Below are 18,623 nucleotides of genomic sequence, written 5' to 3'. Positions count from 1 at the left end.
TGAGGATTTCTTCTTAACACAGAAGCTTGTCTTTGGGATTCCCTGAGTGTAAAATGGAGTCGTACCCAGAGGCTTCCTGGTAGCTGTGGAGGATACAGGGCGAGCAGTGGTTGTAGTGCGGGTCGTGGTACTGCTCCTTGGAGCCACTGTTCCGTTTTTGGCTGCAGCATTTGGATCAGTGGAGACCTTCGGCACAGGGGCGCGCTTCTCTGGGACAGTCTGCACACAACATACATAAACATAAGAATGACAATCTAAACACTGTAAGTTATGGTCCAGAAGACAATAGACAAAAAACTTACCACATTTTTTAAATATTTGATTGAACATTTATTTTAATGTTTCATACTTGATGTTTTGATTCCAACATTATGAGTGATTTTGCTAAAGGACATGCGACCCAGGTGTTGTAACTACAAACCCTAAGTTAAAGGCGCTGTACCTTATCTTAAAAACATGAATTTTCATTTTAAACAGTTTGCAGCAGTCCAAACTTATTCAGCACTTCCCAACTCCTTCCTAGCATCCCAAATGTTCATTGTGATGGGTTTAAAATCATCTCTCACAACTTTTAGAGGTCAGGACTGGACAACACACAGCGGTCTCATTTTGATCCAAAGAGTGCTTTACTACACAGAAAAAAGAGGTACAGGCACTTTAAAGGTTGCCTGTTGGATTCCTGCAACTGGCAAGTGGCATACTACTGTTGATGCTATTGGGCAAGACATTTTACACACCTCGCCTTAGCTTGCCACTATCATCAAACCATGCATAGGATATATGGTGAGTGGAGGAAAGTGGGTCAAATGCTGTCCTGGTCCTGTCTGTTTATCACATTTACCCAGATCTGTGTGACTTGACCGTAGAATCCAGGTCAGAGAATGTACTTGGATTCCTAACATCAGACCTGGAGCGGCAGTTAACTGGCCCCTCAGTGGTACTGACGATGCAGCTGAGCCATGGCAGAGCAGACTGAGTCACCCAGCACCCATGGGTGCTCACAGGCTAAATACAGACTGTGTGTGCTTAAAGGGGTCACGCATACAGGGAGTAAGAGATATAGCTGGAGTGATTTTATTGACAGATTCTAAAGAAGGATTGAATTGTCCTTGTGCAATATTGCTGAAGAGGTATAATACTGATTGCCAAGTCAGCTAAATATTTTGGTGTCACAAAAATATAGTTGGTTAAGGAAGTAAACCACAAACTAGCAGGCTTACAGCAACAGCGCACTCTGTGTTTTTCAGACAATATATGCTTGATAATGATATGCAGACAGCACACAGTGGTCTCATTTTGACATCAAGATGTGTATTTACAATATATCTGTTCTACAATACAAAAAAAAAAACTCAAATACATGGAAAAAACAAGTACAGTCCACATCCCTTTAACATCCACCAATTAATCATGTAATTTCACATCTTCTTATTTTCTTACTCACCTTAGGCTTAATGTCCCTAGTAGCAGTTGTAGTAGATGCAGGGCGGCTGCTTGTGGTGCTGGGGGGTCTCTTGGGCCCAGCTGTGGCTGTGCTTGGGGGCCGGGTGCTAGGGACTTTAGCTGTGGTGGCAGTGGGCTTAGCTGCTGTGGGGGCCCTGGCTGTGAGGGTCTTTTTGTCTGTGGCAGAGGAGGGGGTCGGCCTCTTGGTTGCGGCTGTACCAGTAGGGGGCGCTGTGGTGGAGGTGGGCCGAGTTTTGGTTGTGATACCGGGTTTGGCTGGAGCAGCAGAAGCGGGCTGGGATGAGGGAAAATAAAAAAGCAACATAAAAGAAAAATGCAAATTAACTCAAATGTCATGGTATAAAGGGTTAGCAGCAATGAAATTAGAATTATGCAAATGATAGTAATGAGCTAAAATAAACAGTGGTATTAAAAATTGTATGCAGACAAAATAAAAAATCTTGCTTTAAGCAAAAATAGCGACATGTAGGGCTATAAACAATCAGCATAATTTCATAGTTTTATTTAGGGACAGTCCAAAATAAAAAATTTTGAGCCGATGCCAATATCTGATATTTTGCTTGATGCTGTGGCCGATCACCGATATTAAGCACATGTGCAGGGAAGATGGCCATTATCCGAGATTCATAGAACCATACTTACATACATTACTTTTGGTTCGTTTAAATCATAGCTCTCTCTTACCTTGGTCTTCTCTTTGCTAGGCACCACGCTGCTCCCGTTAGTCACAGGCTTAGCTTTTTTAGCTTTATCCCCTGCCTCTGCTTTAGCTTTCTTCTCATCCTTCTTGTCCACAGTCTTCTTCTCGGGTGCTGCTTTGTTCTGCGTCTCCTCCTGGACCGTCTCAGGCTCCTTTTCAACCTTCTTTACCTCCTCTGTCTTGGTTTGCTCCATCTTGGTCTCCTCCTTCTTCTCAATGGGTTCTGGTTCCACCTTCTTAACAATAGGTTCTGGTTCCACCTTCTTAACAATAGGTTCTGGTTCCACCTTATTCTCAACAGTTTTTTGTTCTACCTTCGTTTCGGTTAGTTCTGGTTCTACCTTCGTCTCAACTGGCTTTTGTTCTACCTTTGTCTCAGTTGGTTCTAGCTCTACCTTTTTCTCAATTGGTTTTGGTTCTACCTTCTCTTCAATTGATTCTTGTTCTACCTTCTTCTCTGTTGGTTCTACAATAGGTTCTTGTGGTTCCGGAGTCTTTAATTCTTCCTTCATTTCAGTTTCTGGCAGCTTTTCTGGCGTTTTGTTCAGAACTTTTTCTTCAACAGTTTCTTGAGGTTCTTTGTTGACACCCATCTTTTCCACATTCTCCTCCATTTTGATTGGTGAATGCTCAAATTCTTCTAGATCAGCTCTGTTTTCAGATGGTTCCACCACTTTGACCATCTTCTCATGTTTTTCTTCAACTTGCATTGGTTCAATTTTAGGTGTCTCCTCAACTTTGACTTGTTTTACCTCCATCTCTTCTTTTTTCTCCACTGGTTGGACTTTTGGTGGCTCTGCTTCCATCTTAGCAGGAGGTTCGTCGCTAGTAAATTCTACTGTTACGCTCTTCTGTTCAACTTTATCGGGTGGACTTAGAACTTCTGGCATCTTCAAACTGTCCTCTAGTTTGTCCTCCATCTTCTCATCTTTCTTCATGTCTTCCTTCTTTTCCTCTTTCTCAGTCTTTTCTGGTTCAACTGGAAACAAAGCATAAAAACAAAATAATTAGTGGAGTTAGTAATTAGACGAAAGGGGTTGCCCAAATCCACGTCTAGATAACTAAAATATCTACATTATCTTTGGGTATCCAAGTTTTCCATGGCTGAAGTTGGTTGCTGTCCAAACTTGAAGCTTTTAAGATATTACATGGAAAGCGTAACTAAACATAGTTGGAAGTCTATACTGACAAAACAAAAATAAATCCAACCACTGTAAAGTGACTGCTCCTACATAAAAAAATATACAAAAATCAATCTCGTAATGCTGCTGTCAAAGCCTACTTAAAGTCATTGTTGGATGTGTGCTGTTTTATTTTACATAACTATTACCAAACAAAACTGGCAACTGAGCTGAATACTAACTAAATTCAAGTTTAGATTGTTATCTAGTACTGGCATTTATGTGGCATATAGTGACCACAAGACCTCCTTCTTTGGATGGATGTTGATGTTGTGACCACATGACGTGTCTGCTTTAAGCCATGGAGGAAACTACTTTATAACATATAAAGTAGCGTAATATGGGCCCTTAAAAGTTTTTACATGGGTGTGACTAACCTACCAAGATGAGGCATGTTAAAAGGTGAAAGGATTCAGTCATGGTTAAACCTTTCTTCACTATGTACTAGTCCTAAATATTACAAAGCCATAATTAAACTCACTCTTTTCATTGAGACCACACTTGTACACAACCATCTTACTTTGCCACGAGCACTCATACCAACAACCTTTCAGCTATACCATAACATTAGCATATAAATGACTTACACATTTACATTACATTGACCTGGTTCAACTGTGCATCACTAATGTAAAGCAAAACACACACACACATCTGTGCTGACCTACATACATAGCTGACAATTTTGTGACAAGACAAAAGGGATAGAATAGAAGAGAAAGAGTGTGAATGAACGAGTGATAAACAATACGAGACTCCAGAGGATGTAGTGGTGTGCTTATTAGGGCAGAAATGTGATATGTTTCTGTGCTGACAAAAGCCGAGAGAAATAGCACTGTTTAAGAGCACCACGGGAGGCCACACCCACTCTCCCTGTGATGAGGGCTCTGACAGCTTCTTCAATTCATTTTTATTTTTTCAATTCATTTTATTTTTGTAACGCCCAAAATCACAACAACAGTTGTCTCGAAGGGCGTTCATGTTTTGGTTGATGGGGGAAACCGGAGTACCTGGAGGAAACCCATCCAGACACGGGGAGAAACATGCAAAACTCCACACAGAAAGGCCTGGGCGACCCGGGGATCGAACCAAACCTTCTTGCTGTGAGGCATGAGTGTTGCCACTCAGCCACTGTGCTGCCTACAGGCCTATGAGTCAGTAATTGCAGTGTGCTGGGGCTACAGAGATTCTAGCTTAACAAGACAACCTAAATTTATGTTGAAATTTCCATATGCGATGCTGATACTGATTAGAGTCCAGAGAAACCGATGGTCAATAAGCTCTAACAGTATTTTTGGGCCGACATTTATCGTAATTTTCCCCAAATTAACAAAGGTGAATGTAGAACAAACTAGGGCTGTAAGAATAATCACAATCAAATCGAAATACCAATTTGGATGGTCGCAATTAGCAAACTGAAAATATTTCAGTACCATAATTTCTTCCGCAAACAAATAACAAATAACCATCCAAGCTGCTAACCCTAGTTTCACTGGTACAAACTTGTTCTGAAATGCATATATTTGTTATATTAGTTTGTCAAATCAATTTGTAAATGCAATGTGCAATTTTGCAATCATACAGCCCTAGTACAGACTCAGCCACAACCTTGTTTTACTACAAACAGTAGTGTTTTTTTTTTTTTTTTTTTTTGCAGTACCGTCTTTGGATTTAAGCATTCAAATAAAGTTTTATGCATATTCTTTAGGCAGCTGGTTGGTCCAAACCAAATATCAGCCTCTACTGGAGATATAAAGCCGATTTGCAAAAAAGTGTGAATGTCGTCCAACCAACCAAGAGGTAGACAGGGCTGTCCAGTTAATCAAATTTTAATCCAATCAAAATCCAATTTCTTCAAAAGGTCAATAATCAGCTTGGGTATTTTTAATCAAGAGGACCACCGCCAATCCTGTCAGAAAAACATGTGGTTTGGAACAGAAAATACTTTTTGTGTTACTTGACACTGATTTTGTTCAAAAAAATGTATGAGTCATATGTGTGAGCTAATTAAAAAAATAATAATAATAAAATTGAAACTAGAATCATGTTGGCTTTGGTTTCAATTATATATTTCTGCATTCGACTCAAGAGCAGTGAAACTAAAGAGTATGTTAGGCGATAAAACTGCATGAGAATTAAATTTGAGATCTTATGCAACTGAGATAAACAAGCCACAGTGCCAGGATACACAGTTTACCACGATTTCACCAATATTGCATAAAATGATCAGAGAATTCAGTCCTTTTGTGTTCCTCATGTTGGTACTAACAAAATATATCCTTGAGCTGAAAAGTAACTACTTTAGATATACAACTATTGTCCTAAAATACAATAATTATAAGAGAATGTAGTCATAATTCACTTTGCAGATAAACCTTTTACATGCAGCAGGTTTGGCCCCCAGCACACTATTATGTATTAGTTTGTCTTACTGATGAAAAAAGGCATTGCTCTTGCCCTTATGAGCTTAGATGCCAAATGCGGTTGCCCTTGCTGAAATCTAGAAAAAAAATCTTGCTTTTTAAATTAACATTTTACCTTGCCAAACAGCTATGGATTACACATTTATTTATTTAAAAAGTGTGCAAGCATTTCCAAAACAAATATTAAAATATGTGTAGTTCTACTTTGTCATCTCATTTTGCTCCTACAGCCTTTGTCACAACAGCTTGCCCCAGGACACATATTCAAATGGTGTTTCTTGTGCTGTTAGGATGAATTATTAACTGCAATGTTTCGAGACAGAATCCCATGAATACAAAATCCAAAAGAGCCATTTTTCTTGTTTCTTGGCGACAGGGGATGTTATAAATTTGAGAAAAGAGTCGACTGCTGAATTCTATTGTTTACACCTGGGTTTCTTGGAGAGAGAAACAAAAATCACTGACATTTTGTTGTGAGTTGATGTCTAGATCAACTATGCCAAGGAAAAAGGATGCAACGATATTCAATATAATATGGAATCACATGATACAGATGTCACGATTTGATACACATGTTCGCTCAATATGCACATGTCCCTCCACGCGCACTGTGTGTCATTTATTTTGATCTGGAAAAGAACCAGTTAACATGCCGTCCTCCTCAGACGCAGCAAGTAAACAGCTCCAAAGAGGGTTTCAGCTGAAATAGAGGTGGGTTTTATCTTTCAGTTACTTTTATTTTACGTTGAGAGACCCAGGAATGACAAGAATATGAACAGCATTGGGAGAGCAGCGTTGACAAAGACATGTAAACATAGTGAGAGGAGAGACAGACTGTGGAGGAAAAGAAATAATCCAAATAAATCATCATCAAAAAAGGAAAAGTCTGATAGTGTAATTCTCCAAGCAGTCGATATCATTATAAAAACTAAGTAAAATACTTCACATATAAAAAGTGATGTTTCATGTTACTATCATCAATCGTTTATATTTTACTCATTAACAGAAAAAAATAAATAAGATGAGAATGATTTTTGTTTTTGCAACTCAAAATCAAATCAATATCATGACCCATACATATCGCGATATGTATCGAATAATGGGAAAACTGTATCGTTGCATCCCTACCAAGAACATAGAGTCATTTCCAGGTAGCTGTCTGCGTGACCTCCCTGTAAATGGACTATCCAATAACAGAGGAACATCCAGGGGGAATAGCCACCATGGGAATCTGAATTATTGACAAGGCACAAGGCGGAAGCATCAATCTCTGACATGGAACAAAACAGGATCATATTTACGGAACAAATTCTGGCAGGACTGGCAATTATAAAGATTTACAAGTAGCAATAAATCAATGTCAATATCTGAGAATAATTATTTTATATAATAAAATAATTTATTTTATATTTATATTTAAAGGAACCATATGTAAGATTTTGGTTTTATATTTCATAAACTTGTTTTAACCGTATCCTATGAAATGAGGTAAACATGTTCAAACATAAACATAACTTTTCCTGATAACAACTGAAATGCTGAATCATTTTTAATTACAAAACACTGGACACGATGGCCAAGTTGCTAGTTATAATTTGGTGTTCTCAAAATGATAAGCCACTTAGAAAGTAGGATGAGCCTCTCATTTGGTTTGCCAGTTTCAATGCTGAAATCCAGGTGGTCTAAATCTAAAAGGACTCTTTCTGATCTGAATCGTGACTTCCTAAACTCCAGTACCTTTATAATATATTGTAGCAGCAAACTCATTAACCCAACAACGCAAAGACCTGGCGACCTTTGGAGCAGAGAGGGGCCGATTCACAGCTGACTTTGATTAGAGCAATAAGGACACTCACAGCTCATTTCGTGTTCAAGAGCAGCTCTCCAGCCCCCTGCACAACCCTCCAACAGCTTGTAATAGACTATTTATGCAGATTAAAACACTCGTCTGGAAGGTGGAGGAGAGCAATCGGCATAACATATACATATATTTGTATAGAGAAAAACAAGACGAAGGTTGTGTATTCCAGGTTCATTTAAGACTTAAAGGTACACTATGTAACTTTTCCTAGGGATGTGGCGGGGTTTGTCTTACCCTCTTGTCGTAAAGGACATGCATTTGCTTTGCCTGGAATTTTCCAAAGTAGGATATTAAACCTATCTATCTTGCATTTACTCAACTACAAGTGTTTTTATTGCTCAAAAATGTCTTGAAAAAACCTTTCCGCAGATCTGACTGGTAACTTTGGCCCTGAGGAGTCTCAAACTCAAAGGAGATAGACAAGTTAAATTTCATACTTTCATTCCAGGCATCTCATTGGAGATAAGCAGATGGCAGAGACTTCACCAGAAAAGTTACATAATGCACCTTTAAAATTCACAATATGCCTACAATTTTACAATATCTTTAATACACACCAGATCAAAACTACACAAGACTATTTAAAAAAAATAAAAATAAATATAAAAATATATGACTTTACTATTATCACTACCATTACAACTCTACCGACATCTACTTACAATAGAATCCCATGCACCACCACTAGTACCACTACCACTAAAATCACTGACATGCATTTGCATGTATTCATTTGTTCTTTGATGACCTTGTAAAGAGGTACATAATAACACTTAGTCCTAACACCAGGGACTGATGACACGAAATACAAAATTTCCCTCCAGCAGACACGGGATAAAGAGCACTGGCCCTTTTAGTCCCTCATGGCTATAGCAGACTGTGGTACATACTAAAGGGGCAGGGAGGAGAGCATGAGATGAACCCAATAAAACCAAGACAAAGAAACTGCACTGTTTACACACATTTCAACATTTCTATCTTTCCATTTACCCTCAACCACATATTTTGACTTTATCATCTTTTCATTAGGGGTCACAGTATCAAATTGTAGTTAGGGGGTATGTATTTTCTTTCTCAATAACAAAATTCTAATAATTTATCAATGGATCAGGAATGTACAAAAATGTGCCAGTAAATGTCTTGATTGAGGTTCAAATATCAGATAAAATTAATGGACAATACAAATTTAATTACTTTATACCTGCATTGGAAAGTAACACTACGCATTTCTGTTTTTTGCATAAAAAACAACAAAAAAACAAAAAAAAACAAAAAAAACCCAAACATTATAATCTTGTTCATATATTTTCCACCTCTAAATTTATGTATATATTTTTGCTGTCTGTCTGTTTTTTGAATGGACCACGAGTCCGAAATAAAGATGAATTGAAATTATGTTAAAAGAAGAAGCATTTTACAGTTATTCCTAATCAACTATGGCCAAACTACAGTGTAAAACTCACACTTTCACTCAAACAATACCACTCCTCTTGGATGAAACCATCTTTATATTTTAGTTTTTAAGATTGCTTTGTGACCCAAATAATCACCATTAACCAAATAATCTTGACTTCTCTAGTATTGATAGATATTTTTGAAAACAAGAATCAGCAGGGGGGAGGGGGCTGTGGAAAAAACACTACATCAAAAATACATACATTGTGTATGTGCACTGTGCATACCATGTGCATTGAACTGCTATGCAATATACAAGAGGCAGATTAAACTACATTTCTGACTGCCTACCTCGCACAAACAAGATTATATTAAACACATTTAAATCACACATTACAGTGGATTGAGTTTTAATTGCAATCATAATTTAAATGGTGACAACTAGAAAATTAGATAAGCTGCTATTACTAAGATAATATCATTTCCCCTGCAACAAAACTACCTCTCTACATGGGGTCTCATTCTGTCTAAAAGCTGCTAATTCTGTAATTCAGACCTCTACAAACATGTTCTGAAATGCATGGAATTCTTGTCTTAGTTTAGCTGTTCGTATTTTAATCTTCTCTCAATTTACTTATGCGTGTGGGTGTGTGAACTATAAACTCAATCTTGTGCTAAAATACAGACAGCAAAACTTTAATCTGAAATACCATTTGCCACAAAACACGTACTTCTCTCCAGATTTCTCCAAAGACATTCCCCCTTAATAAACACAAGAACTGTCAACTGTGATGTCGAAATAAAGGGTGTGTGCGCTTGTCCACCTACCCTCCATTGTGATAAATGGGTTAGTGCTGGGGTTGACGGTCAAACTGCTGTAGTTATCTTCGGCAAGGTCACCCTCCAAATTCCATGCAGCGGTTGACCTGTTCCCAAAGTCAAAACCTGCATTATTGGTAACTTGAGCATCCTTGGAGTACAGATCGTAATGGCTAGCTTGCTCATGATCACGGAAGCCTTTGGGACTTGGAGGCACTGGGAGAACTATACCTCCTGTTTCTTTCTCCAACCTTAATCCATCACTCATAAGTTCCACAGGTGACATGGTGTCTTTCATTGGTGGGAGAGGAGATAAGCGGAATCTTTGTTCTTGAGATTGGCGCAAGTCGATATGAGTTGCACCCGCTGCGGACATTGTTGGTGGAGGGGTTGGTGGTTGGTCTTCTGCCACCGTCAAAGATCTCTTCATGGAGTGTGGAGAACGTCGAGGAACACCCATTGGAGATAGGAGCTGGTCCAACCCATCTCCGCTTGGGTACTTATCAGAAAGATCCAGGCTGGTTGGCACCGAAAGATGGGTGCATTCAGACATTGCCCTCCGCATGGCCTTCCGTTGCATCTGAGCTCGTCCCATCAAACACGGCTCCAGATCTTCTTCCTCCTCCTCCTCTTCCTCCTCCATCTCCTCTTCTTCTTCACTATTGTCTCCCGTGGAACCTTCTACCATGCGACCAGGTAAAGGCGACTCCGCACCGACCAAGACATCTCCGGAACTTTCCATCTCCTGCCCAATGACACAATACTTGGAAGAAGCTACCTGGGGCATTGCGACCTTCGGGCTAGATTGCGGGAAATCGGAATTGTCCCAAGATTCCGATGGCGAGATTCCTTCAGTTGGAGACTCTTCCATCAGTCTTGTCTGATCTCTGGGCATGGTGGAGGGGGAGGAACCACCTTGAGAAGATAGCTGTGCTGGAGAAGGAGATGGAGACGATGAGAGACTATCCGGACTCTCACCAGCGCTCCCCAGTGAGGCATTACCCAGAGAAGGGCTGGTGGACATACCTGATGTCCGAACAGGAACTTTCAAATCCACATCCGCACCACCTCCTCGGGGCTGCTCAAAGAAACACAGCTTATCTTCATCGGTAAGAGAACCTCCAGCAACCACCAATCCCCTCGGAGAACCCATGCTTTGCCAATCCCACGACTGAGGTGGCCCTGCAGAGGACATACCCGGACCCTTGCAGAGCTCGCTGTACTCGGAGAATGGATTGGAAGAGTGTTGGTCCGAAAGTGAAGACATGCTGTCCCCCTTTTGGCTTTTGTCCACCCGTTTGAGTCCTTTTGTCCTGGTATGTCCCACTAACTTATCAGCATGTAATATCTGGCAGTTCTTTTGTGGTCTTGCTTTCACTTGTGTGCAGTGAATGGTCCACTTGCACACTGACGCTCCCCCTGGATGTGCAGCTCTGCCTCTGTCTCCCTCTCTCTCCCCCCCACTCTCTCTCTTCACAGCTGTCACATGACCAGGTTGTGGATGCTGATTGGTCACTGCATGCTGCCCAAACTCCACCTCCTGTGGTGGAGTGAGTAGGTAAGCCCCCTCCTCCTCCCCACAGAGCATCCCCTCGACCCGGTTTCTTATTCTGTCATTTAGCATAGTACACTGCAAAAATGATTATGTATTTAAATAGAGCAGATTCATTATATCTGATCAATTGGAATTTTCACATTTTTTAATGAAATAGAATATAATTAGTAATTTGCTATTTTTCATACTCCACTAAAATGAGGTGATTATGTATTGCAATGAGTTGTAATTTTGATCTGGATTATAGACATCTGAAACTAAGAACAAGTCAGTATTATTAGGTTAATCAATAACTGATAATTCTATTCAAAATCTAAGTTACAAAAAAACAAACCAAAATCAAACACACACACACATATATATATACACACACACACACACACACATATACATATATTATATATATATATATATATATATATATACACACACACACACACACATATACATATATTATATATATATATATACACACACACACATATATATATACACATACACACACCCCCCCCACATATATATACACACACACACACACCCACATATATATATACACACACACACCCACATATATATACACACACCCCCACATATATATATATATATATATATATATATATATACATGTTTATATATATGTTTATATATATGTTTTTGTATTTTTTTTGTCTGGATGTTTATGTCCTATTAATATATATTATAATATATATATTTAAAAAGCTGGTGATATACTACAGGAACGTTTTTATAATGAAAACTAAAACATTTCAGAGTTGTTTGGTCATGGTGTCAATAATCGTGAATAATCGTTAATTTGTGATGTTTCCTCTAGCAATAATCATAACACTAAAATTTGATAATGTGACATCTGTGCTACAAAAACACACTGAAACCAGTCAAGCCATCATGATGCAAGTGAAATTAATCTTGAGAGCAAAAGACCCAAATCAAGATACATTCTGACGGAAAATTTTTTTTACAGTGTAGCCCAGGAGTGTCGAGAGGGAGGTGGGAGGGGGCAGTGAACTCAGGAACCTCGGGAACAGTACACACTCTTATAGGTATACATATATGTATGTTGGATGTCTGTGCGACAAATTTCTGACCTATTGGCGCACTGTAAACATGTATTTTCTCATGACCCACTTATGACCGTTTTCAAACCAACTACCAAGAAGATGTAGTATGTATGCAGAATCCATTACATCTGACGCATAGACATATAAAAATCTTAAGAGAGAATGTTGCCACTTTGAATCAGCTCATTGAGCAGCCGGGATGGGATCACACAGGAACAAGTTTGTTTCTCACTTCATTTGAGTTATCATGACGGATTATAATTAGTAGCACGCAACCTGTTAGATGCTAAATGCTGCATAATATGAATAATATTATGAATAACAGTGTTTTTTTTGGGCTCAAAGTCCCTTTATAATTTCATGTATTATTCATTTACTCACCGCATTGAGTAGTGAATTCTGAAGCAACAGCTGCCCTCGGGTAGACTGATGGAAGCGAAGCTGTCTTTGCCATTGGCTGCTACAACTACCACTAATAGGCCACTAATTGTAGCCACGACTGACCATGTGCAATGTGGTGTGCATGTGTGAAACTCCCAAAAGCCATTTAGAGTGACATCCAAAAATCTCGGAAGATTAAAAAAAAAAAAAGTCCTGTGGACACTGGGAATAATGCAGCAAACAAACCTCCATAGTGGTCAATTGAGTATTCCTCATCTTCACTAAATTACATAATAACTACAAGGCTTACAAGTACACATCTCTTTTTACAATATTATATGACTGCATTTATATGATGAAGTGAGCTGGGTAATCTTATTATACTTGTATGTTACTCTATATGGTCCAGTTCTACTAAATCTAACTGTCCCAGACAAAGAAAGTCACTTAAAGTAAAACGACCAAAAGGGCCTTGCATAATTCTTCGATGGTTGTTCACATCAATTGTGAAAAGTGAAATGGAGAGAGCACTGAGAGATGTCATAATGGGTCAGGGTGATGGGTGACACTAGACGGCCCTGTCCTGTGCATGATTGGGTGCGTATATTTGTTTATTAGAGCGTGTGCGTGGTCTGTCCAGTGCTGGGGGTCACCACAGCTGTCCGTCTGATGGCAGCTCTGGCTCTAGACACCAGTGTGGAAGAGGCAGGCAGACAGTCACACTGGGACAGAGCCAGGGGAACAGACCAAACACTGCTTACATAACAAACATTTCCATCTAACTTTATGTAAATAAAGACACTTACATAAAAAAATCCACTTTCCAATAAAATATGGCTTGCAAAGTGGCAGTGGTGTAGTTGGTTGAATGTCAATCCAGAGGATAGCACATACTTTTGTTGTGTCCCTCACTCACATCTACATATTTAGAACTGGTTTATTATGGCAACCCCAAGTAAATAAAGGAAGGAGTCAAAATAAATAGATTTAAAATGAACAGCACCTTACAAAATACTAAAGTATACTTTTTCATGCATAACAGTTTTCACAATCTTGGCAATACAAACAGTTGCACATGGTACTAAACAAGTCATAATTATGAGTCAATTAGTCACAATTAATCCGATCAGTCTTAGCAGTCCTACTGAACAGAGAATCCCCCCCTCCCCCAATAAGCACTTATGCCAACCTGTAACTCAACCGTGATACCACCATCTAATATCCTTACACTTATGCCTAGTCTTTCCCATCTCACTGGCTTATTTCTAGGTGCACAGAATTTAAATGAAGGCACTTGAATGGTATCCCAAAGCACACGTCTACTTTGAGGCAGGCTCCGGTAATCCCCAGCCTTCCCCGCCACAGGAAGAGAGAGACATTCTAAGGGGAAATATTTCTCCAAAAACGTGAAATGGCCAAGAGATTCTGGGAGGAAAGAGGATTATGCCAAGCTGGTATCGGATAAGCAAAAGAGGCAACTAGGTAGACAAGAGAAGATGTGGTACAGTTACAGTTAAATACAGATGGATTGCCTGTTTTAGCATTTTAGGATTTTTCTAAGGTGGCTACACTGTACAAACAAATGCTTTAATTATCATTCTATATCAGCATAGTTCTGGTTATATGAATTAGGTTGAAGCTTTTGATAATGGCTAGTTTTACATGTGCAAGTTTGATATGTTTTCTACTTCAGACTAAGGTTGTCAAAAGTATCAAAAACCAGACACTAATTGATAGTCAAACTAGCATCGAAAGTAGATACTCATTTGAACAAGTTTTGGTACAAAAAATTCACATTCACAAGACAGAAATGAACCTTTCCTGAATAGCTTTAGATCTTGAGCTGTATCAGAATCAGAATGTATCAAGTATAAGACCACATACACTATGTAATTGTGACGAAATAAATTACAGACCAGGTAGAGAGTTGAAAGAAGTTTATCTCATGAGATGAATGAAGTTGCACACAGCAGGCACATGCATATGTGTATGTGCGTGTGAGTGAGTGTGCGAGTGTGTAAGAGAGTGGAGGTGAGAATGTGTCAGGTTGTGTGTAGGAGAGGGAGAGTGCAGGGGTACAAAGGAGCCATCCAGTACCCCAAGAAAGGTACTATCAATAGAAGCCTGATCCTATAAGGATTTACATACCGGTACTGTCCGTACAAGGTCATAAACAGATATACCGTTAACTGTTTACATGAAGGTAGAATACGTCACTTAAAAGATACTTATATTACTTATAAGATCACTTAAAAGATACTTGCAGTCACTGAAAAGATGTATTACAACACCTCGTCAACCGAAAGATGAATACCCGTATCATGTAACAGAAGTAGCAGGTTCCAGTGTAGACATCTTAAAATAAGCATGTGTTGCAATGTTACAGAGAAACAAGTACACCTCAGTGTTGTAACACACAACACACAGTATTCAACACGAGGTTTAAGAGTAAAGTAGTAAAACAAAAAATCATGCTTTCAAACTAGCACCGCCCACGGACCACTTTGGAACGTATCTGGACAACTGAGAGATTACAGATATAAGGCCACATGTTTATATGAAAAAAAAGTGACATTCTAGACATTCTTCTTATTAAGAAAGGGTTCACCTCCCCACAGATCTAACCTGTAACTTGGTCTGTTGCCGCAAACTGACTGCCTTGATGAAGATGGGTTGATTTAATGCCATATTTAATGCCTAGGAAACATTCCAGCCAAAGCAATAACATCTCCATGGAGACAAGCAGATGATGGAAGAGTTACATAATGCACCTTGAATAATGCAGTATAAAACAGAAAACACACACTACTTGCAAGGATTTAACATTTGATTTCCTTGATATTTGAAGAATTTGCTCATATTTGTTCCAGCACACGTCACGTCTTCCTGCCACAGCGTTCCATGTTTGGACAGTTGTCTCTACGCGCCTGTCGCCATGGTACCCAAGTCTCCTGTCTCCCTGTACAGTCAGATCAGTGGGGCTGTCTCTGGGCTGTCGGGCCGGATCACTGTTCATGTCTGCTCCCTCCATCACACTCTGTACTTCCACGTGGCTTCACACTACTATTGTACCACCAAAGCAAAGTTTAGAGGAGCCTAATGACATTACCTGCGTGCTCAGCATTGTTATGGGCTCAAAGAAAGAGGTCAGCTGACTGAATAAATGAGGCCTGTAGAGCTTCTTTTGCATTACCGATGATTCAGTAAATGGTGTCAGCCTTAGTCAACTGATTTTTTTTATTAGTTGACTTAACTAATTGTATTGAATTATAAGAATTTCAGGATGAAGGAGAACACATGAAGTGAGTTAGCTGGAGTTTTGTGAGTAACTGGACAATTTAAAGGAACCATATGCAAGATTTTGAATTGTATAAGTACAACCTATCTGTATCCCCAGAAACAAGATAGACATGTTTAAATAAATTTTATTGGTAACAACTGTAATGCCAATTGAATTTTCTTCATTATAAAACTATTGGACATGATGGCCAAATTGTTTATGATATAATTTTGGTGTTTTGGTTAGTGAATCTGAAGGATGAAGGTTGTTTCAATGCTAAAATTCAGTTGGTTTAAACCTAAAAGACAATCAATCAGTGCTAGTGCAGCCTCTGCATCTCTGAGTGAATTCCATATACTCGGAATGAGAAAAACCTGCATATTAAGGCAGTAGCAACACAGGCTCAGTTGTGATCGTAGTACCTTTTTAAAGCTGAAAAGAGTGCAGAATACATACAGTTTACTAGTCCTTCTTGGTGTGCATGTTTCTGCATGAAATCTGTGATATTGAGAGCTGTTGCTAGTGCCATGTCTTCTTCAATGCCAAAATTAATCTGGCTCAGATTGTCAAAGAGTGGTTCAGGAGCAGCTCCCAAAAAAGGTATAATCAAAAATACCTAAATTCAGTTCTGTAAATGCTGAATAACAAGAGCCACTTGTCTTATCTACAATGACTTTAAAAATATAAATAGATACAGAATATTATATGTTTGTGTCTAATGTTAAACTTATGCTGTACCCCAAAATGTAATTATTAATCTGTTTTAAATTTAATATTTTATTTCTATGTTAAGGATATCCACCATATTACAACATAAGACAACAATATTTAAGGGGTGCTGGCGGGATGACCTCATGGTTTCTGGGTGGTGGACTGGTCAAACCAAAGTGCTTGGGTCCCACTGAGGCCTGCTAATGTACATCAAGCACTCAGACCAACACTACTGGGACAAATGCACAGAGGCACAATTGGGATGAGCAGTGCGGTTTACAGGTTAAAATAATATACGGTTTTATGTTACAATGTCCAATGTAATCCCTTAATGGCCCACCTGCTGTCAAATAAAAGCACTGGGATAACATAATCATTTTGGTTAATTCTATAACGGAAGGCTACATGCTGACTTGGTGATTCTTTTTTATGTAAAGCTTCTCAAAAAACTTGACTCTGATTAGCATACTGTGTAAACATTTTTGTGTTGAGCATTAAAAGGTCCACTATGTGCTGTAGAATAAATTTGAAGTGGTGAGGCTGGGGGTATAACACAGGATTTGTTTTGTTTTGTTTTTGTTTTTTAACCCATAGACATGAATCCTTAAGACACTGTGATAGAAGTTTACATTCCAGTCTAAACCAGTCCATCCTAAAATCTTTTGTTGTAGGAAGTATTAAACGAGATAACAAGGCCTGAGCTGGCAGTGGGGACTGGTAATTGCAATGTCTCATCACTAGGTAACTTGTCTCCATGACAATGTTTTTCCTTTGCTTGAAATGTTTCATTGTAAGACATTAAGTATTTCCATGTAGAAAAAGAGGTGATGGTATCAGGTACAAGAATGTATGCTTTTCAATGTATTTTTGAACAACAAAACCAATAAAAGTAGCTGAATAAACAAGATACAAGATACAGTTAACACAGTAGTATGGAACATTCAAGGGAAAGCAATAATATCTCCATGAGACAAAGTTATATAATGCACCTTTAACTTAATTTAAGTAACAACGGTAAAGATATTGACAATACAGAAATGGCTGAAAGTACAATCTTTGAGGAACTCCGATAATAAGACTACAATACATAAATGATGGCATATTACGTTTTGCCCAATAAAAATGAAAAACATCTATGCAGCTCACATTTTATGCACCCAGAATTTTCCACAATCCAATAGTATACCAGAAATGTAGCCTATTTCTAATCCTTTGGTGTGTCGCTTTGTTCACTTTAATCCCTCTAAAAATATGCAACAGAATCCTTCACCATTTGAATACAGTTTTTGTGCTCTTTCTCCAATCACAGTCCTGGATAAAAAAAAAGCAGCGCTGATGGCTGAGGTGCAGGAGTGTGTGGATGCTAGCGAGACGTAGCATCTTGAGCTAAGTCTATTTTTACCCTGTTGCGCTCTTTCCCTGGCCCGTCAAAACACCCACGTCCTCTCCGAGCATCTATTGTTTCCGCTCTAGCTCCTCATCCCGTCAGTCGCCAAAGAAACTGCCGCAGGTTGTCATGGAAACATGCTAGGCTAATCAGAGTGGCAGTACCAAATAGCTGGGGATGGTTAGGGGGGGTGGATTTCGTGATGAGGGTCATGGAGTACATTCTGGAAAAGATATGCGCTGGCAATGAAAAGTGAAGTAAAAATAATATTTTTGGTGTCTAGTGAGTACAAATTTAACAAACCTGATAGGAACGATAACAGAATGCAAGTGGTTGTGGTTTATTGGAATTTAAGAACAAAAGATAAAACACATCACAGTCTGCTAA

General features: G+C 38.9%; 1 protein-coding gene across 12 annotated transcripts in view; it reads right to left on the bottom strand.

Annotated features, from left to right (window-relative positions):
- LOC117388678 (microtubule-associated protein 4) overlaps nt 1-18,623 on the bottom strand; it is a 111,951-nt gene that overhangs the window by 15,696 nt on the left and 77,632 nt on the right. For 11 of the 12 annotated variants that reach the window (XM_055230107.1, XM_055230114.1, XM_055230109.1 and 8 more), the window contains 3 exons: nt 2,149-3,143; nt 1,445-1,738; nt 66-219 (listed from right to left, as the gene is read on the bottom strand). In XM_055230107.1, the coding sequence (XP_055086082.1) occupies nt 66-219; nt 1,445-1,738; nt 2,149-3,143 (1,443 nt within the window). The remainder of the gene's footprint in view (nt 1-65; nt 220-1,444; nt 1,739-2,148; nt 3,144-18,623) is intronic. The other variant, XM_055230119.1, reaches the window with a different exon arrangement.

Source organism: Periophthalmus magnuspinnatus, chromosome 20 (assembly GCF_009829125.3).
Source record: "Periophthalmus magnuspinnatus isolate fPerMag1 chromosome 20, fPerMag1.2.pri, whole genome shotgun sequence".
Lineage (NCBI taxonomy): Eukaryota > Metazoa > Chordata > Actinopteri > Gobiiformes > Gobiidae > Periophthalmus > Periophthalmus magnuspinnatus.
This window is presented reverse-complemented; position numbering and strand designations above follow the sequence as displayed.